This window comes from Phaethon lepturus, unplaced genomic scaffold (genome assembly GCF_000687285.1).
Source record: "Phaethon lepturus isolate BGI_N335 unplaced genomic scaffold, ASM68728v1 scaffold27888, whole genome shotgun sequence".
Lineage (NCBI taxonomy): Eukaryota > Metazoa > Chordata > Aves > Phaethontiformes > Phaethontidae > Phaethon > Phaethon lepturus.
In genome coordinates, this window is record NW_010558978.1 from 1 (window position 1) to 22,020 (window position 22,020).

Sequence of the window (22,020 nt, forward strand, 5' to 3'; positions counted from 1 at the left end):
TGGGGCGCGTCAGCGGCCCCCGGGGCTGCCCCGCGCCAGGGGCGAGCTTTGAGGAGGTGCGCGGGTCCCTCGGAGGAGCGCTGCAGGGTCGGCTACCTAAGATTACACTGCAAGAGCGCCCCAGCAGTGCACTCGACTTCTACTCGCTTCAATAAGGATACGGCTCTTCCTGGGAAAATACGTACTTGATATAAGATGACATTCCTGAGAAAAGACAACATCTTTCTTAACTGATAATTTAAATTTGTGACCGTTTTCCCAACAAGGATAAAAATTCAAACAACAGGAGGCTGTGAGAGGTTCTCCAGGCATCCCGTGCAGCGTATTGCAGTGGAACACTTCACAGCATCACGATGCTTTTTAATAATGGAATTTCAAATAGTGAGCCAACAGCTGCTACTTTTACAAGTTCATCCCAAGAGAAAGTCCTTGCATCATGCTGCACGCACTTTGCTGAAAGCTACCCTAATGTGGCAATGAATAATGTCTACTGCAGAACCTTCAACAGATTTAGAGAATGCCGTGCCCATTCTCCCCTCATGGCACCTTTTTAATAGTTCCTTAGCACAACTGAATTCCAGCTTGCTTTTTTCTTTCACTTTCATGCTGTGTTCTCCCTTCCAGTAGCTTTCCAGTTTTTCACACTTAGCAATGTTTTCTTCTTAAATGTCTGTCTTTCTGAGTCACTGTTTTTTTTAAAAAGAAGTCACAAAGTAATCCTGTTCAGCCTCTCCGGAGCAAGCAGTTTTGGGGCTTTTGTCTCCTTTATGCTTGAAACACAGTTAAACCAAATGCTTTTCTCTCTTGGTGACAGCACTGCAAGCTCCGGGTACACAGTGCTGCTGTGCTCAAGCTGTGATGTTGCCCAGCTGCAGCTGCAAGTCCGTAGAAGGACAAAGCTTTGCGTTATGTTGTTTCACAAAAGTGACAATTACTGTGTTTTTGTTATCTGCCTTTTCACTGAGATGGAAGAAACCATCTCTTCAGCTGGACTGGGGGCATTAATTTCAAACACATACAAACTGAGGCACTTAGAAGCCTGGACTGACAGGAGAGGGCTCCTCGTGTGCTCTGGCAGTCCAAAGGCTGAGCCTATGCCTGCAAGCAGGGAGGTTCAAATGCTATGACCAGGGTGGCAGGGGACCCTCACGCTATGCTGTGACACCTCTGTGAGGAAAGCTGTGATCCCAAGCTCTTCAGCCATATGCTTGCCTGCTTTCTTTGCTTGCTGTAGCTATGCCAGATGAATCAAGTGCCAGGCAATGCAGGACAGATTTAAAAAGCACGATGCCAGGTGCCAAGAATATGGTAAGCAGCAGTGTTTTGTGAACCTCATTCAGGTTGCGCAGTTGCTACGAATCTAGGCTCTTAACTTCAGCACATCCCAAAGAACAATAAAAGCCTCTCTTTCTGGTAAGCCTCTAAACAGAAGCCTTCTTACAACTGAGCAGCAGCAACAATTCTGAAATGGCAGATGGTCTCCTGTAGCTGGATATGATGATTTAGAGGTCCAGCTGGCCTCTCTTACAGCATCATATATCCTGTGACACAAGATGGACCTGTGATATGTACAGGGGAAGGGGGCACCTCTCAGCCCAAAAAGCTGTTATTTAGCCCTAAAACAGCTAGGAGGGTTGGGGGAAAAAAAAAAAAAAAGGTCAATTAAATTGCTTCTGTCCTAAAAGTTTGGGGTGTTAAGCCACTTCCCTGTAAGGTGCTTTTCCTACAGTAACAACATCTGGACTCCAGACCCAGGTGCTGAGTGGCCTCCTCATACTGCCTGACTACAGTGCGGTTCTGAGGGTTAGGAAGGAGGGCAGAGTGTTGCTCATTGGTTTTGCAGCCTGTCTCTTCTTCTCATGGGCACTCACTTCCCCTCCACACACTCCCCTCCATTCCCCACTGCAATTCAGGCCAAGTTCTGATGACTAAATGAGCTTACTTACAAGGTTTGAAAGTCACTAGTAAGTTCAGAAGCACCACTACATTGAAGAGCTGAAAGAAAGAAGTACATTGCATTGTAACAGGAATTCAATGTTACCAAACACTGGCAAGTGCTTCCTGAATTTTCTGACAGTGCAGTCCTGAGCTGTGGGATTTCAAGAAAGCATAAGGTGCCAGTGACATTTCTTTGATGCTCTCCAGCCAATTGTTACTACAGTATTGACAGGTCTGTTTATCTTCCAGCTGGCAGGATTGGCTGTCATTGCCTTTGGTCTATGGCTGCGGTTTGGTGGGGTTATGGCAGACTTTGCTTCAGACAAAAAGTCTCCGGAGTATTTCTTCATGGGTAAGTTAAAGTGCCTGTGATGACAGTAGCCTTTAGCCTTGGTTTCATCCTGAGGCATGTGACACACCTTATGATTGAATTATATGAAGGCCAACAATTCCTGGGCTGAACTACCCAAAACTGGACCTTCTGCTGCTGTGTGTCATGTGCCTGACGGCCTTCATCCTCTCTCTGCTTGGCATCAACTTCCTTAGGCCTAACTGAACTCTTCTTTCAGATATGATCCAGTCCTCCCTAAGTGAATTGTGCTAATACTGTCAGAACAGAAGTTGAGATGGCTCAGAGACTCCTGGAACATGGGCCTCACCAATATAGCCTTTCTGAGTTTTCTGTGCAGCTGCTAACGAACAAAACAAGTGTCACTTCTGAATGCTTCTAATACCAGTGCAGCAGTAAAACATTTGCTCACCAGTTCTCCCTCTGTCTGCACACAGAGGCGTTCAGTGTGACTTTTAAGTATCAGAGCAAGTCCTTCCACAGCTGAACAGTAAAACTACAGAGTGTTCAGTCACCTCAAGAACTGTTTGTCCAACCTAGGCAGGAATCAACTAGTTCTCCAAGCCTGCAGAACTGGTATTGGTCATATCTAATTTTACGCATTTAAGATAATTTTTCTTCTCCCTAGGTTTTCCAGTTGGGTTTTCTGGAAACGCCACCTGTGTTACATATCTACAGACATCCTTAAGTAGCAGCTGTCTAGGATTGCCAGTAACTGCATTTCTTTGTCCACTGGCAATTGTAATGTGTTTTTATACCAGAAGAGTCAGATTTTTTTCTGGTTTAATATATCACTGTCGTGGTTGAGCCCCAGCTAGCAACTAAGCACCACACAGCCGCTTGCTCACTCCCCCTCCCCCAGTGGGACGGGGGAAGAGAATTAGAAAAAAAACTCATGGGTTGAGATAAAAACAGTTTAATAGGACAGCAAGAGAGAAGGAAACAACAATGATAGCAACAATAATAATACCGACAAAGGAATGTACAAGAACAAGTGATGCCCAATGCAGCAATTGCTCACCACCCGGCGATCGATAAGCCCGTCCCCGAGCAGCGATTTCCACCCCCCTGCTAACTCCAGTTTATGTACTGGGCATGACGTCGTATGGTAGGGAATATCTCTTTGGCTAGTCTGGGTCAGCTGTCCTGGTTGTGCCCCCTCCCAGCTCCCCGTGCACCCCCAGCCTCCTTGCTAGCAGGCCAGCACGAGAAGCTGGACTGTCCTTGACTACTTAGCAACAACCCAAAACAATCAGCACATTATCAACATTTTCTCATCCCAAATCCAAAACATAGCCTCACACTAGCTTCTGTGAAGAAAACCAGCTCTATCCTGGCTGAAACCAGGACAATCACCCCTGGAGATGGACTCACTCACTAAAATCCAATTGGTGCAAACATTTTTGCCATCTACAAATGTCAAGTGTGAATGAACCCAGTCCTGCCTTGTCCACCAAGCCGCTCTGACAGAGTGGCCAGGAATGGAAGTTGACCCAAGATGTCCTGTAGCAGTCAGTTACCCATCAAAGGAATATTGTCTGGGCTATGCAGTTACTTTAAATGCTTCAGTTCTCTTAGTGGAGACCCTGACTCTGATACAGCACAGTCCTAACGCAAAGCTTCTTTAATATATGCAACCAGGCCAACCAGACTAGAGGCACAGAGCTGACTTGCATAGTACTGTGGGAATAGATGGGTAGAATGTCCAGCAAAGTTTCTGTGGGAGTTTATGAGGCTGAATAAAACCATTCAGAGGAAAATTTGATTGGGATCTGAGGGTTACTGTAAAATACCCTGTAGCACCTCCACTGACACAGAAAGACAGGAAATGTGATTTACTTTTTCCCTTACATCTGAGCTGCTATGTCAGCAGTGTATTAGATCACCAACTTCATTTCCAGATCCAGTTTACACCTGCTGAATTTCCTATGCTGTATCTTGGAACATTTCCCTGCCTCATCCACTTACGTTTGACCCAGGAGATTCAACAAGACAGAAGGATGTTCTGGCCTTGAAAATCAAGTACTGTTGGCTTGTTAGAAGCTGGAAAGTAATACATCCTGTGATGTCAATAAGCACCACAGTCATTTCACAGCTTTGCAGTGCGTAAACAAGATATTCTTTGGTGCATTATGTACTTAAATCTCTAAAAGATTTAATATGCTTCAGTCCTGAATAGGAATTATGAAAGCTGTTCAGAGTTGTTAATTTAGGTAGTCCTGGGGAATGTTCTTGTAAAATTTTCATGATACACCATTACATTCAACTATTGGGCTGTCACAAGTATTTATAGAGCTGTATGCTGTAATATGTAACTGCTAGCAGGGGAAGTGCTAAGGAACAGGACATAAATATGTTGAGAATTTTTTACATTTGCACTTCTGACTGAATTCTAAAGCAAAATTTTGGCTCTTTTTTGTAATAGGCATTGTGCTCTGAACAGAGCATTCCTGTTAAACAAAAAAATCTTCTGCTGCCCTTCCTCATTACAAATCATGTTAAATGGTGTTACTTCTGAGCATCTGATGGGGCAGCCATTCAGAAGTCTGAGTCTGTTAACAATCTGTGACTAACGCAACGGTAAAAGAATGGTGGCAAGTTCTTTTTTTGCAGCAGACAAGGCCCTTGACGGTCATGCTCAAGAACTTTACCTCTCTAAGAGGTTTCAGCTCTGAGTCTCCCTTGCCAGTTGTGTATTGTGCCCTTCTCACAGAGACTTACTGATTTGGCTTTCTGCGTCTACTCTGTAACATGCATTCTGGGTGACAGCCAGAATTTTGCATAGGAGTTCTCAATACGGAACACTGTGCAGCACACAAGGAGCAGCTGCTCAGAGGGCTGGAAGAGAAAGCAGGTATCAGTATGACTTGGAGATATAAACATACGGCCGTATATTTTAAAATAATTTCTTTAGCTCTATTCCACTGACCACTTTTGTGGCTGCCTTGTGATAACCCAAGGCCTTGTGATCAGATCAGCTTTGTATCAGTGCTTGAAACAACAGTGTAGCTGCATTCAGAGTTTGCTTTGTAGGTTGAAGCACTGTCCAGAATCACCATCTTGTGGAAAACACGTCATCTTCTTGCTTCTGAAGAGCAGCACATTCTGCTCTTTTTGTACCTGGACTGAGCTGCCAGCAGAATCTAACCAGCTTCTCTCTTGTGCTTCTTTATGATTTTTTTTTTTCCTGGATCTGAGATGTTTTAGTTTAAAATAATTGAAAATTATATCCTTGCATTTTCCATTCGGCCAGAATAAGTCTCCTTAAATAGCCCTGTTTCTTTAGACTGTTCTTTACCAGCAGTCCAGCTGTCTTTTCTGCCCCCTGGAATAGTTCGAGCCATGACTTGGCTACCAGGCCTGTTCATCTTTTCCAGCCACTGGTATGTTTTTGTTGGTTTGAGAACAACTTACAGGCAGCAGTGCTGCGGTCAAGCACATATGTGTTCTTAGTTTTCTGTTGCTTGTGGTTTTGTGTTCAGTGATCCATATTCCCCACTGCAGCTTGCAGTTTTTTAACCTACAACATAAAAGATTGGAATTGGAACTCTTTGACCTATCCAGTCTCCATCCACTTTACCAGATGTATCTTACACTGGAACAGCCTCCTAAAGTTGGACATCCTCTCTCTGCAGCTCCCCAACTTTTGGAGTTCCCACTGCAGTGGCAGGCATGACAATATTTTTGTGTTACTCCATCTTACAGTACATTGCTTGTGCCTGTGCTTCAAGTGGTGAGGCAAAACTGTAGCTTTCCTGTTCTACTGCAGTTCAGCTCTGGTAGGTTTTATTTATTCCTCTCTTAGCTACACTTGAGAGAAAAAAAAAAAGAAAGAAAAAAGACGACGGTAATTTCAGCAAAGGTCAGTAGCTGGGCAGTTGGCTTTTATCTGAGCTGTCTCTGACACTGTACTGACCAAATGGAGAAAAGATCTGTAGAATAAAGGGAATTCACTTGGATTGCTTGTCCTTCTTGAGAGTCCTGTACCAAGACTCTGGCGATTTTTTTACTGGGCAGGAAAGTCTGCAATAATCAGAAGGAAAAGTAAGATGCTTGTGTACACCCAAGATGTCAGCATTGCTGTCTCACAATGAATTGGTCCTTAATTAATAATCTGTAATAGCGCTGAAGTGAAGACAGAGTGTCTGCTGAGTGCAAGTTAAGCGTTTGTCAAGTGAAAACTAACACAGGGACTTTTTAAGGGTCAGTTCAAGGCACTTATTCTCCTCTCTTTGCTTTTGGTGGATGAAAAGTGTGTTGTGGTTCCTTGGGCAACATAGGCGATGCACTCTCTGAATCCCTAATAAATTAAGTGCAGAGGGTCATATCACTGCCAGTAGCAATAAAAATGAAATGTATGTACTCAACAAGCCCCATCAAGAATGGTAACAAAAAATGATGAATGTGAATTAATCAGTCTGGAGGACTTTCTCATAACTGGCAGCACTGAAGCATTGCTTCTCCTGCACAGCCAGAGCTTACAAACTTTCTGCTATGTTACGTTCTCTTTGCTCCAGTTCCATGATCCAATCTGTGGTCCAGGCATTCATCAGAGCCAAAACAGTTGTGGACAGAAGTTTCAGGGTGGCTGTGGCTTTTTCTTGGAGTCTTTGAGAGCATGAGTGATCATTCTGGCTTTGAAAGGTACAGTTAGATGGTGCATGCCTTTGGATATGAAGTCATGTCTGGAGTTGAAGGGTATTAGTAGTTTTTCTCCATAGTAGTGGGTGCCCATACAAACAGGAGTTGGCCAGCAGGTAAATGCATGTAAACTGCAATTCTCTGCTCCAGTGCCTCATTTTGTTATAGTTCTATTAATGTATTTTGGAGTCAAGCACTACACCCTTAGTCAACAGTATTTTCTCTCCAAAATCCATAGCCTCTCAAAGTCTATCAACCTTTAAAATGAGAGCTATTGGCAAAGTAGCCTCTGTGTAGAGATGCAATACCACAAGAAGAGCATCATATTGTCCTGCCATCATGTGTATTGCAGAGGCTTTTAGTCTGTACTTAAGCAATGAACTTGTCTTTCTTCTATCATCTTGCGTGCAGGTCTTCTGCAGTTGAGAAAGATTGGTTTAGAAAAGGCTGATAGTGGCCCTCAGTGGAAAATGAAAGCTGCTGCACTGGAAATCTGTTTTAAAAATATGACACCACCACTATCACCCCCCAAAAAAAACCTGCTCAAAATGAAAGTTATTCACAATTCCTCAGTCTCTGTGCTGGATCATAAAACCTAGCAATCAGTTCCTAAGAGTCAGTATCCTACCTGGCAGAGTAAAGACAATGCCACCACAAAGTTAGAATTCTGACAAAAAAAGCTAATTAAGCCTAATGGAATAATCTGTCCATCTACCTCAGGTTGACTGTTTTATATTTGCAATATGCTGAGATTCGGAAGCTTTTGGTTTTTTAATTAATCACTTAAGCATAATAATGCTTTATGCACTTTATGCTTTTTGCCTGTTAAACTGTCCTCCTGGGTAAACCCTTCTCCCACCCTACTCTGTGTGTAGCCATCTAAAAGCTAGCCAGTTCCACACAGCAGCAACAGCTTAACTGACAGTTATGCCATTTCCTTCCTTGATGCACCCTTTTCTCCTTTCTCTAGGCAGCTGCAAGTCACCCTGGTGCCTGCACACTGGTCGCATTGCTGTGAATGCTGAACTCTGACAATACTGCTCACTGAGTACGTGGGGTCTCCCTCAGCCTACGTTAGTGAGCGATCAAGCAGTTGTAACCGATTCTGGTCAGACTGCCCATGCACAGGCCAGAGCCCAGCACCATAGGCTCAACTTTTCTGCTTTTCCAGAAACAGTCACCTGTAGCAAGTGACCTAGGCGATTGGGGATAAACCTGTCACTGCATGAGTAAAAAGACATCAAGATGTTCCCTCTTGCTGCAGCAGCACACTAAAGTCCAGGAATGCTCAGGCTTTTTCAGTTACATGCTTTGTTCTTCATACAGCCTCTCTTTAAAAGGGCTAACTCTGCTCTAGATGCCAGTTTTCTAGAAAAAGAACCAAACCAATATAGCCCATTGTATCTCAAGGGAAATGTCCTGTGTTGTGTTTCATTCTGACAGAGCTGAAAATACAATGGGACTGTCCACTATGAAGCCATTAAGAAGAAAGCATTTTATCTGCTGGAAAAAAGTAAAACAGTAACAAAAACCCCTTAGCTCCGTTTCAGGGTGTGTCACTTCAAAAGCATCTACAGAGAGCCCTTTGATTGAATTGGCTTGTTTTGTTCCAGCACTTTATCTGCACTTGGTTGGGTAAAGACAGCTACCTGCAGAGTCCTAACTTTTGCTACTGTGGGGGTTGCAGATTTCTATGAATGCATTATGGCCATACTCTGTTTTCTAGTTTGGGTGGCTTGGAGCCTGCGCATTTAAGCATTGGCAGTGCATACTTGTTCTTGATAACTGCATGAAAATGTATGCATACACAACAGGATTATTCAGGTTGTCCTAATCTAGAGACGATTCCAGAGAACTGTGAGAGGATTTCAGAATACCAAATACAAAATGAGTAAAAGGCAGATGAAATACAGTATCAATAAAGCAAAGTGACACAAGTGGTAACAGATCATGTAAGCAGTATGAACGCTGACAGACTTTAGATTAGCTATAACCACACAGAAACGTGATGTTAGATTCACACTCAGTTGCTCTTGACAAAAGTGCCTTGCTCAGCTGCAGTCAAAAAGGCATATAAATTTCAGGAATTACTAAGAAAGGAAATGAGAATCCAACTGAAAAATGTTAATGTCATTCTGTAAATTTCCAGTGCATTTGGTGTCTCAGATGCTATATGTGGTTCTGGTCAAAAAGAATGCAATAAAACTAGGAAAAGTACTAAGAAGTTTGACAAGATTATTATCATACTGTGCACTATGAACAACTTCTATATTAGGAAGTTTTTTACACTATTCACATCATTAAATTGTAGAATCCATTGCCACAGGATTCTGTGAAGTTCAACCGCAATAGTACAGATCCACCTAATACAGGTATGTTGATTACACCTGACTTCAGTGAGGTTTGGTTTAGGTTGAAGTAGATATTGACAGAGCTATTGGAGACTACTGAGAAGGTAATAGCTGACATACTTTGGCTTATGTGAATTTGGGACATAATTATTTAGGGTTGTGAGATGCATGTGAGCAAGATACTGTCCTGGTTTAACAAATAACATAACAAATGCTGGTATTCTGTGGGATGGGGAAGGCAGTGGACCCCGATGGTACATTACAGTGAGGTTGCTTTTCAGGATTTGTGCATCAGCAGAAGCCTACAAACTGGCTGGCATCTGTAATGCTTTTGTGGTTCCAGGAAATTAACCATGAAATACCTGTTGACTTCACACAAGACATGTAATTATGTCTGTGCATTATGCTCAAATTAAGGATATGATCCGATTCTCCAGAAATTTATGTTCCTTCAGAGGACTCTGCCTCTCTTCTCCAGTTTTGTAAATGTATTTTATAGAGAAATATACTAAAAATCTATTAACACAAAATAGGTAATCTCTAGTAACAAGTCTGTTTCAGAAACTGATTTTGCTACCATGTGCAACATACACACATAACTGTTCCTGTCTGGCCTGTTATTTCCAACTCCTACACCTGTTTCACATCTTTTCCAATAGTGCATTTGTACTACAGGTTCCTTGGTGCTCTACTGAGGGCTTGAGAGCCTCCCTTCTTCTGTGGAGGATCACATCTGCCTCCCAGACTGTAATGCACATACAACTTCAGGAAAATTTCTTCAAGTCATGTCTCCATTCTAGGACTCCCGTCATCACTGCCTCTGGATCTCTTATACCAAGAACAGAGCTTCTTGTTTTCTCAGCGGAATATGAGCAGTTGGTGGTTTGTTCAGTGTTCGTTACTCAGCCCAAAAAAGAAAAAGTAGAATTATTTAAAATGGAAAGTGACCATAGCAGCCAGGTAAACAAGAAACCCATGTGAAATAAAGCCAGACAGAGAGACAGTGTACGTTTGCATGCTCCTGCTCTTCGCAGTAGGTTCTAGACAGGGATTTGTATCTCAAAGTATTTGTATCTCGGTTTTCAGTTTAGGTGTCTTCCTATTAAGAATTTGAGGTGATCATGCCTACACTGCTGCATATAGCCCACTAGGAAAAGAAATACTAGCTCCCTAGTTACACCATTTGGGATGTTTCTGAATCTACTGCTTTGACACTCTTCCTGGAAATCATCTTCCAATTGAGCATACCTGGATCTGGGTGCTAGGAAATCTCACAGTGCAAGCTGAGAAGTAACCTGGTCCATAAGAATTTTTTTCAAGCTACTCTTCAAGTGTCTCATTCCTGTGTGAAAGATTACATGTGTGTATATATAGTAGACAAGTAAAAACATCTTTAGTTATGTGGAATTTTTTTAAAGTAAGTGTCATCATTATTTTCCATCTAGAAATAGCTCTCTGAGTATCAGCAACTAGTAGTCCCAGGCTGAGAAAGGAAAAAGTCTGGAATGAACTCTCCTGAACAGAAGATGAAAGAAGGTGTTTTTAAACTCTTGGCTGGCTCAACAGTGGGCCCAGACACACAGCAAGCTCAGCTTTGTTTAGTAAGTGGTGTAAGTTCTTCCTGTAACACGCCTTAAAAGGGAAGTTCTGACTGAGGTAGCAGTTTAGCTGTGAGTCATGCAAGTGAAATGTTAAGTCTGTTTCTCAGACAAAAGCAAATCCAAATTCCTGAAAGTGGTCTCACCCCTGAGACTCAGCTTTGTCTTTGCTAGCTGGAAGCAACAAAAATAAATGAGAAAACTTCTTTCCAGTCATCTTAATCAAAAAGTCTGCTAAGGTCCCTGATAAATAATTAGAGGGACTGGAGTACAGAGTGACATGCAGAAGAGTTCTGGAAACATCTTTGTAATTCCACTCCATTCGTTACCATGGAGATCTCAGAAAATGGCAGGTTTGGTGTTTGCCAGTTGAACAGCAGGTTGTGCACCTGAGACAACTTTTTTGTCTTTTCCAATTCGTCTTCCATGAGGGGCTAACCTTTCTCTCCTGCAGCTTATATATCTCTGTGTATCACTCCCTCAGCAAAAACCACTGTGTTGTGAATATGTCTACAAGTATTAGCTTGAAGAATGCTCAGTCCTAGTAAGTCACAAGATGCTGAATACTAAAAATCTAGAGAACACGAAATATGAACTGCCAGCACAGTCAGCAGCAAATCCCACATATCTGGCATCACAAACCTGGCAAAGCCATATTAATTATAATTGTTTTATTGCTATTTAGCAGAATATGTTTCTCAGCAGCAATCCTTGGCACAAGACAGGTACTGGAGCAAGAAGGATAGAGGGGAGGAGAAGGATCCCAATACCTGGGATAGATATCTGGCCAATGTACAGTGACTGGACAATGATGTGCCAATGAATGGGCAGCAGGCAGGAGTTTGCCTTCTCCAAGTAGGCTGCATCTGTGCAGCAGAGTAGCTAGATGCTCTGCATTCTACTGATACTTTGTTTTGTTTTTTCATTTCCTAGCAATCACTGCAAACTGTCATTTGTAGGGCTTTCTAGTCTAGGTTACACAAGACCTGCTAACAGGAAATGCCAGCAGCTCTGTTAACCTTAAAGATTCAGGTCCGATTTTAAAATAATGTTTAAATTGGTAATTGAGAATACTAAACGTTCTCATTAAAAGTTTTCATAGTCAAAGCTGCGAGCAAGGCTCACTGTGCCCTCTAGTGTGCACAGTCTGTAGCTCCACTGTCCCCCCAGAATGGCATGAGGGAAATGAAGCTGGTTTTTTTAGCCGTGGATTGGCATGGCAGATTTCTGCAAGTCCTCCACGTTGCCCACACAAGACAAAGACTAGAATTACAAGGCACTGCACTGAGCCTGTTGTACTTCATCTGACACGGTACCCAGAGACAAGGCACAAACACAGTTATTGTGGTCTGATGGGAACTGACACATGAACGGCTGTATTGCCTAAGCACAGATCAAGCATATAAGTTTGCAAGTGAGGAAAGAAAAATTCTGTGCTCTGGTTTCCTGTTGCCCTAGATAAAGCCTATATAAAAAAAACCACCCTGTTGAATATGAGTATTTCTAGCAGCTTTACAGGTGCGGAGATGAATACTATTCCACTTACCTCTACAGTTTTTGTCCTGTCAAGTTCTAAACATAGCTGGTCCTAGATCTTTAAGTATGTATGGGGCTATACTGACATCTCCCATGTTCTGTATTTGTCTCAGGCCTGGTCTTTGCTAGCAGTCTCATCCCCAGATTGCTTCATTATCCTCTTAATGTCTTTAGTCTGATGACCCACTATTTGCTGTTCTTTCTTTGTCATTAAATTTGCCTACGCACAGATGATGCCTTGTGCCAGTAGCCTGAAGTCCATTCAGCAGTGCAGTCTCAGGAAGAGGATGGCTAAGGTGTCTGAGCAGTCCCCTAAACAATTCCGTTAACTGCGTAACACTTAACTGTTAATGTCCAGAACATGAAGGCAATGCAGGGTTGCCACTCACTGCTGCAGAGCCAGTCTGATTCTGCCTACTGAAATAAGGTGGTGGGAGGGTATCCTGCAATTCAGACAAGGGCAGCACACATCATGAGATACTGTTTGTAGGCCATGCATGCAAGGTTCTTGGCCTCTGTGTCTTAGATACTCTACTCCTTTCATACAGAATCACCTTATTAGTATCTGATGTGATTTGTCTGGTTCTGTGATTCTATCCATTTTCAGGCAACTCTTCTCCAAGTCTTCTGATCATAATGCTCTGATAACATTACCTTTTAAAAGCTGCTGATATCTCATATTCTGACACTTGCATTAATATGTTGGAGGAAAAAAAATGTAAAGTAAATATGCTGGAATATGCCTGCCCAGCAGGCAGTAAAGTAGCCACTTGTCGTAAAAGGAAGATGCCACGCTCCAGATCACTGTAGACAAGCTTCCATTCTCTGCAGTGGCCAAGCTCAGGACTATTGCTGAGTTTATAACCTCCCCCAGGCTGTTCTTCCCACTCATTATTTTGCCAGAGGGTGCAAATTCATTGTTTCATTCACTTCCTCTAACAGCGTTCAAGGGGTTCCCCCAATTATCCTATTCTTTCCAACAGCAATCAGATTTTTCCCCAGCCAAAGCATAGATTTCAGAGCAACATCACACCGTGATGCGTACAGAGTGACACCACCTTTCCTGAAGATCTTCAAATGTTCTTTTTTATGTACTGACAGGCAACTGATAGAGCATAGCTGCCAAGTAGCTTTGTAAGTTCCACCCCTACATAGCAGTACAGCACATTTCCAGCCTGGGTTTCACAGAAATAAGCCCTCTACCAATGTTAGATTTTTTTTGCCTTACATTCCTCACTGAAGAGTTGTAAGGTGGTTCTGGATAGTATGGTGTATGTTCTTCCTGGACTGAGTTGCCCTTGGGACGGGAAGTTTGGGGGGTGGAAGTCTTCTCATTTGCCTTCATGAGATTCTCCAGGAATTCTGAAGAAATCATTGGTCCCCTTTTGTGGCGAGAGCAACTTTTCTGTATAACAGGTGTTCTTTGTGAGGGCCAGAGACCACTGTTACTTACAAATGTGTGGTTTTGACAAAATAGGTAGCAGACTTTGGGAAGAGAAACCTTCTTAAATTCTTGTCTGATTCTGATTTTTCATAGGACTCTATGTATTGGTGGGAGCAGGGGCTCTCATGACCACAGTTGGATTTTTTGGGTGCTGTGGAGCAGCGCGGGAGTCTCAGTGCTTACTTGGAGCAGTAAGTAAAAGGTTTCAAGGGCCTGGGCTGCACAGGAAAATCATTCAAAAGCATATGCTTTTGTGTCATTAGTAGAAAGATCTTTGCTGTCCAAGACCTGAAATGTCTTACGTCCTTTTACTGTCTAATCTAATATCTCTAGCCACTCTAGCCTCTGCTATTGCAGAGCTTCCACACATGAAGAAGTTCCATTGCTTGCCTCATGTGATGTATTTCCTGGAGTCACCTTCCGTCTTTTGTGAAGCCACCATGTGAGCCACATCTTTGCCATTTCCACCTTTGTTTCCATATTACAAGAAATCTGACTTGACACCCTTGTTACAGACCCTGCTTACCAGCTTTCTTTCAGTTACTGTGTGAGCTATTGAGGCCTGAGCAAGGATGAGGGACGGACTGGCAGTCCGTATAAAGCAAAACTGTTGCAAGGTAAATTAATATAAGATTCTCTTCTTCCTCTGCAGTTCTTTGCTTGCTTGTTGGTGATATTTGCAGCTGAGGTCACTGCTGGAGTATTTGCCTTTATAGGCAAGAAAGCGGTAAGTAGCAAGCAACTTCTAAAGTAAGAATGGGGCAGTTATGGATTCCAGTGCCGACTGACCTACAGTGTGGCTCTTGCATAGGAAAAACTTTCCAGGAGACTTCTCCCAGGAAGAGTCTCTGACATTCTTATCTGGAGTCAATGAGAGTTTGTGTTATCACAAGTCCAGAATGGGACCCCCCTCTATTAAAGAAAATCTTTAGTACGTGTGGTTCAACCTTACATCCACAAGGAACATCAAGTAGAACTATATGATAAGAGGGTATTGCTTGGGAAAAAGGCAAACAAATTCAAGCATTGAACTTCTCCAACTAACAGTGTTTAACCAAAACACAGAATACAGAATATGTATACTCTGATCCATGCAGACTCCCTCTGAATGCCATCTGGCCACAAAACCTCCTATCTTTTCAATCATGGTACCTCAGTTTACCAGGCATAATTTTCTGCTCTGGAGGTTAATGACACAAGCTGGAAGTCTGCACTGGGTTGGGGGTAAGACTTATTTGCCACTCACTTGGAAAGTCTGATTTCTGCAGGCAATACAGGAAGCCCAGAAAATCTATGAAGACATTTATGATGACTATATGAAAAACCCGGGGGGGGAAGTCAACAGGACTATATATCACTACCACTTGGCTGTGAGTAGTCCTCCTGAGCTTTAACACCTTGCACTACTACTCTACTGTCACGTTACCCTTTAAAATTCAGAATGCCTCCAAATGAGGTATGAAAGAATAGTGTTACTCAAAATGGAGCCAAAGGCTTACCACCCAGTTTCCTGATGGCCCTGTCAGAATTCTGGTTTTCAGATCCCAAGTGATCCCTACCTTTGAGTGAAAATGGCCAGGCTTTTAAATTTCAGCTGATGCTTCTGGATTTTGCTGTGCAGAAGATACAACTATTATGGCCCTTTTGGATATTAAAATCCAAGAATAAATACTCAAAAATGCAGAGAGAGGTAAAAAGGTCTGAATCTCTCTGAATTTGTCAGAGAAAAAAATGTGACCCATGTCCCAGGACCTTCAATGTGACAGATCCTGTCACTGACTGAACCAAGTAAGCAAAGAACTAAAAGCAAATGTGTGACTCAGTTCAGGCCACCCAAAAAGTTAGCATCTGAATCAGAATTAAAACCTGTGACTTCCTGAATCCTATTTGTGTCCATCCTTTATCTACACTGCCTCCCACAGAGATCAAGCCCAAACTCTGTTGCTCCTTACAGCATTCCCACGTTCTTTAGAACAAACATTTCACAACCTCGGCCCCTTTTGTCCCTCTCCCATAGCTGTTATTTCTGACCCAAAGTGGAATTCCAAACATTTTGTGGGAGATAGGCAAACAGGAAAAACAAACCCTCTGAAACACTCTGATTTATTACTGTCTCCAAACCCAGCACTATTTTTTGTCAGAAATAAAGATTCTAGCATTCTCTGTTGTAGCTTTTGTGCGTTGCCCATAATTCTGTACGCGCTATTTGAACTTTCTGCTTTCTCCCTTTAACAACTCCTGTTTCCTTGTGAGCCAGGGATCTGCTTTTCTAAAATCAACTTGTTTCCTTTGTTATGAGATACAGTGATAAAAATCTCTTCTGAAAGTTGTTAATACAAATTTGTCTGTTTGCTATGGCTTCAGACAACTGAAACTGATTTTTGAGAATTTTGTCCCATTTAGTTGGAACTCTACCAGAGGCAGCAGTTAATATAGGGAATAAATTTATTACTTGATCTGTATTGTTGATTTTTTTAGCTATTTATTGTCTCACTTTCAGTATGAAACAAGTTTATAGTTTCCCCTTTTCCCCTTTTTGGATTCTTCACCTCTCTCTCTCTCTCTCTCTCTCTCTCTCTCTCTCTCTCTCATTTAGCTCCAATGCTGTGGTAAAGATAATATGGAACAACAAATGGGATTGCCCTGTCCAGAGAATATCCAGATGCCAAAGGCAAGTATCCTCTATTCTGGTTGTTCTAATCACTTTTTCGTTGTTTCAATTGTTTAGTAAAATTGGAGACATTCTATAAGTAAAAGAAAGAAAGAATTTCCTTTTTACCTTGCAAATTCTAGCATTAATTTCCATATGAAATGGAGCAGAGTGGAGGCAGAAATAAGTTGGAGGTCATATGGAACATGCCCAGCCCTCATTTCCAAAGCCTGCTTGTAGCATCCCATGGCAGCTGAGAGAGTATTGCATCATCTGAAAAGTGGGAAGGACATAGCAGAACAGGAGTCCTAAACAAAAAGCCCTATGAAAGCTGAATTTTGGCAAGTGCCTGCCTTAATCATGCATGGAGACTCCTCATTAGAAACTCTGTTGGTGTTAAGAAGGATACTGTTATTTCTGTCTGTCTTTTGTGGAATCTGCTTGTGAGTACCATGTCAATCTGAAGGGCCAAACTTCCTGATTTAGCATGGCCTGTCATATAAAGGGTTTTAAATTTAGGGAAAAGTGATTGCAAGAAAATGACTTGTATGCGTCAGCCTGTACAGGCAAGAGGTACAGAAAAGGGAATATCCTGTGAAAATTGTCCAACAAAACACAAGGCATAGATGCAAGAATTAGGACAGTGACGGAATAATATTTTTCATGTTTATTTTTTGTTTAGTGAGAACAGCTGATGGAGCTGGTTGGAGTCTATTTTTTTTAGGAGTAAAAATCTTTCAATTTTGTTTTTAATAGAACTGCCTGGTTGAAATCCAGAATGTAATTGATGCTAATCTGCATTTAGTTGGAATTATTGGAATTGCAATTGCTGGCATCACAGTGAGTAAATCCATGCTCTCACTTTCAAATCTGTATTTGAGCCCAGTACCCTATCCCTTACTCAAAGCTTTGCGGAAGGTGTTTTGCAGCAATTGGTGAGATTCCTCAAAGGTGCAGCTATTCTTATCACTTTCAGCGTCCTCTCTCTGGCAATTGCCCACATCGGTGCAAGCAGACTTGCGTGACTTCACTTTACCAGTTCATTCTGTGTCCTTAGACAGGGTCCAAAGTATCTAATGGTAATCTTACTTTGATGTAATAGTAGGAAAGCGGGGTGAACAGGAACCAAACTGAAAAGCAAAAGGCCATAGCAGCATATCATCTATTCCAAAACAACTGCAGACTGATGCTCTAGGCCCTTTGAGGATCCACTCAGATTTCATTAGGAATAGAGAGTACCTACCCTTTGTATAGAAATGGCTTTCCAAGAAAATGCTGGCTGTAACATTGGTTCAATGTGAAGCATAGATTATAAACAGATTTTCTAGGTCACGGATCCAGTGATCAGTATGTATTTTGTTAAAGGAACAGGATTTAAACTGCATAGTTTTTAGAACAGCATTTCTTTCCTGAATGTGTAGCACCTAGTTACAGGTAGCTGTTTCATTGAACTGTGTCATCAAAGCGTCAATAACTTTACTTACAGTCCACCTTCTCCCACAAGTGTGTATTGTTGAATTCCCAAGGTCTGCTCCTTCATGACAGAGCTGTGACCAATAGATGTCACCCTGCTGCAAGGATATGGCAGGAGTGGGCTGTCTGTATCAAACAGAGGCTTGAACAGAAAGCATTTTCCAGCACGCGTGTGCCTTGACTTCCTTCAGACTCGGAAAGCAGCAGCAGTCTGAAGCAGCATGAAGAGCCAGAATATTAGTAAAGAAATATACCTTTAGCTGCTCTGAAGAGCAGGAGGTTGATGGACTTACGTGGACACTTAAATGCAGATGAAGGGTTTATGTATGTAATAGAAACTGTAGTGTGGGTAAAGGGGATTAAACAATCCTGTGATTTGTGTAAAACGTGAAAGTGTACTCAAAAATACAGCAAAGTAACATGGGTTGGACAGAGTCCCAATAACCTCATTGCTCAACAAGGACACACTAGAAATATGAACATCTCTTCTATGGCTTCCCACCTCAGACACAGCAGAAGTTATGAAATTATAACCTCTTTAGCAACAGAAATATGTCTGTATATTCTTCTGTGCTTATTTCTGACACTTCATGGGGTATGTCTGGTCAGCTGTCTCCTTCTTCCTTAAGGGAGGTATGTGGGGAGAGGATATGAACTCAGTGGTTTAACTGCCCAATAGTATTGCTCATCTCCCGTCATTAGCAAGAAAGTGTCAGGAGGTAGCTGCTAACTGCTTTGGAGAATCAACCTGTGGCAAAAAAGAAATTTCTGGAGACTCTGGCAACACCCACTGTTCTCTGCTTTTAACATTCCCTCCAGTTAACTAGTTCCCTAACACGAACAGAGTTTTATATTTACCGTATAGACTTGGTCTTGAGTAGTAACTATTAGGAGCTTAGCTTTCTCTGTAAAACTGCAGTGCACCAGTTCCAGAGATCTGGTTCCCTTAGAATCATTCTCTGTTCTTATTCAAATGTTTATACAATGTTCCATATAGAAGCATTTTGAAACTCAGAACCATTTGATGCAATACTAGGCATAACATCAATAGTCACAGTTACTTATGTCAGGGAAATTTATGTTAATAATATTCATGTTTGGGGCTGTTATGCTGGCCGTATTTAGAACAAAGAACAGTGAAACTAGCGTGAGCAGATAAAATCCTGGCTTTGAGTATCAGTGAAATCTCTTTCATGTTAATTGTCTGATGTCTTGGAGTTTGTAGATGGAAGCAGTCACTTGCTACTCTGCCATAAGAACCATCAGATTGTTCTGGCATGCAGGTTATTTAATAACTGTTTTGTAAGTGGATTCCTAAATTGCATCCCTTCTCTTCTAGATCTTTGGCATGATATTCAGCATGGTTCTGTGCTGTGCGATCCGTAACACGAGAGACATGATCTAAAAGCACAACTATGTCCCAGGAGTTCCGGACTAAGCTTTACAAGAAGTGCTCTTCCACGCAATTTAATAATTGTAATGCATTTTCATTAGTGTCTTAACATACTGAGAGGAAAACACCCCATTACATGAGCAGGTGAATTGTATTAGCTACAGTAAAACCAAACTGAACAAAAAAGGGTTTTAAAATGTCCTTTTTAATGAAAAAAGCAAAGGTGCACCTAAGACTAAGTTGATTTTTAATGTTTGTATATGTGCAATTAAGAGTTTACACACCTATAGACATTGTGTAAGCACATGCATATCTCTCCTTACAAATATATATGCACATGAGCAGGCACCTGTATATGCAGTATCTCGTTTAGGTAAGTATGTGCAAATGGAGTATGTTGTGTGTGCATGTTTGCATGCGTATTCTTCCAGGGTCTCACTATGCAAGAGTGTACACACACCCATAAGTATACAGTGCTTGAAACCCTTTCATATTGAGCCCCTGTTTGCCAAGAATTAGCAGAGGAACAAATGCCATTTTAAAATTAATTTAATGCCAATTTTAAAAGACCTATGATCCATTTTTTAACTGTTCTTTCCAATGCCCAAACAGAGTAGAATTAATAAAATTGGACTTTATTTTTAAAAAATTAATGTCTAAGGGCCTGCTCCAGCAAACTTTAGTTCATATGAGTAGACCCATTGACTTCACTGTCATGCAGAGACTGGATTCTTTTTTTTTAGGACTGGATCCTTCATGCAAATGCAGAAAGCTCTGGGGGAGCAAACATGTCCAAGGAGATCCAGGCTAACGGAAGAGAGGTAAAGAGGTGGGAAGCTGGCAAGATAACGCAGTCATTTGGGAGCAATTGCAGTGCAAAGTGTACTTAAGCTTCCCAAGCTAGCCTGAGACACACACAAAACAAATCTATGACTTAAAGGGGCACTAAAATCTTTATTCAGAAGTCCCTTTATCCTGCAAGACTCTACATGATATGTAGACTCTACATGCTGGTGCAGGAGTGGAACCTATATCCAGAAAAGCGGCAGCTTTGTCAAATACTCTCTAGAATCTAACTGGCCTGTGGAAGCCAACTGAAGAGTGAAAATGGTCAGGGAAAGACACGCAGCACTTTAATATCCTCTGTTTCTGCTTCTGTGACTATCACAGCTTCCATGGGGCTCTTACCTCAACCTCTCACCCGTTCTTGTGGGTATAAGGCAGGAAAGAAAGATGGGACATTTTTACAGAGCCATAAAGTAAATTTTCTTACTGACACCTTTAGATTGCATGTCAGGTATAAAAATTATACTGTGTGCTTGAAATACCTCAAGGCTTGCGTTTACATATTTTGTTTCTATATTTTTATTTTTCTATTTGTCATATTTATTCATAAGAGAATGTTCCTTTTAAAACAGCCTAGAAGGGAGAAAGGTTGTCCCCAGAAGGGGAAAATAAATTACATCAAAGGCTCAGAATCTCTTAATTTTTCGCTTACTTGAGATAATTCACTATTTCAGAGAACACCTTTTGCTAACAATATCCACATAGCAGCTCTGTTTCTCTGATGATTATTAGGTCAGATTTCTGATGCAATTTTTCCATATATGATGGGGAAAATTTCAGCTAACCTAAGTACCTCATTGAAATGGTCCATGATGTCTAGCAGGGCATTTACAAGTCATGGGGTCTTTATTCCACTGAAACACAATGGAAAGAAATAGGATTTCAGAAAATGTTGTGCATTCTAGTGTGCATGTTTGTTGTGGAATATACATCCCTCATGACATTTATTTCTCATTTCCCAAAGAAATGCAAACTTACATCATGTTCCTGTTACTTCAGGATTGAAAATAGTGTTGCTGTTCCACGTATCTGATTTAATTGACCCATCTTGCTGTCTTTCATAGAATCATAGAATACTTTGGGTTGGAAGGGACCCTTAAAGGTCATCTAGTCCAACCACCCTGCAATGAGCAGGGACACCTTCAACTAGATCAGGTTGCTCAGAGCCCCGTCCAACCTGGCCTGGAACGTTTCCAGCGACGGGGCATCTACCACCTCTCTGGGCAACCTGGGACAGGGTTTTAACACCCTCGTTGTAAAAAAAGTCTTCCTTCTATCTAGCCTAAATCTGCCGTCTCTGAGTTTAAAACCATTATCCCTTGTCCTATTGCTACAGGGCCTACTATAAAGTCTGTCTCCATCTTTCTTACAGGCCCCCTTTAAGTACTGGAAGGCTGCAATAAGTCTCCCCAGACCCTTCTCTTCTCCAGGCTGAACAACCCCAACTCTCTCAGCCCGTCCTCATCGGAGAGGTGTTTCATCCCTCTGATCATTTTGGTGGCCTCCTCTGGACCCTCTCCAACAGGTCCATGTCTCTCCTGTGCTGAGGGCTCCAGAGTTGGACGCAGCACTGTAGGTGAGGTCTCACCAGAGCAGAATCCCCCCCCTCGACCTGCTGGCCAAGCTTCTTGGGATGCAGCCCAGGATACGGTTGGCATTCTGGGCTGCCAGTGCACATTGTCGGCTCATGTCCAGCTTTTCACCCACCAGTACCCCCAAGTCCTTCTCGGCAGGGCCGCCCTCAATCCCCTCACCCCCCACACTATTGATACCAGGGGTTGCCCCATCCCAGGTGCAGGAC

The 22,020-nt window shown here is 42.2% G+C and overlaps 1 protein-coding gene across 1 annotated transcript; it reads left to right on the forward strand.

Moving 5' to 3' along the window:
- Positions 1–1,287: 1,287 nt before the first annotated feature.
- Positions 1,288–19,712, forward strand: TSPAN2 (tetraspanin 2). The gene is made up of 8 exons (XM_010293231.1): positions 1,288–1,308; positions 2,146–2,290; positions 13,951–14,048; positions 14,510–14,584; positions 15,126–15,227; positions 16,454–16,528; positions 17,264–17,347; positions 19,320–19,712. Exons 1-8 carry the CDS (start codon positions 1,288–1,290, stop codon positions 19,383–19,385), a joined length of 666 nt encoding a protein of 221 aa, XP_010291533.1. The 3' UTR covers positions 19,386–19,712.
- The last annotated feature ends 2,308 nt before the right edge of the window (positions 19,713–22,020 follow it).

What these genes read in the sequence shown, in the direction of transcription:
- TSPAN2 (XM_010293231.1), top strand. Translation starts at nt 1,288, where the DNA reads ATGCCAGGTGCCAAGAATATG. An exon ending in TATATCACTACCACTTGGCT is followed by an intron (nt 15,228 to 16,453) that starts GTGAGTAGTCCT and finishes TCTCTCATTTAG; the next exon opens with CTCCAATGCTGTGGTAAAGA. An exon ending in TTGCAATTGCTGGCATCACA is followed by an intron (nt 17,348 to 19,319) that starts GTGAGTAAATCC and finishes CTTCTCTTCTAG; the next exon opens with ATCTTTGGCATGATATTCAG.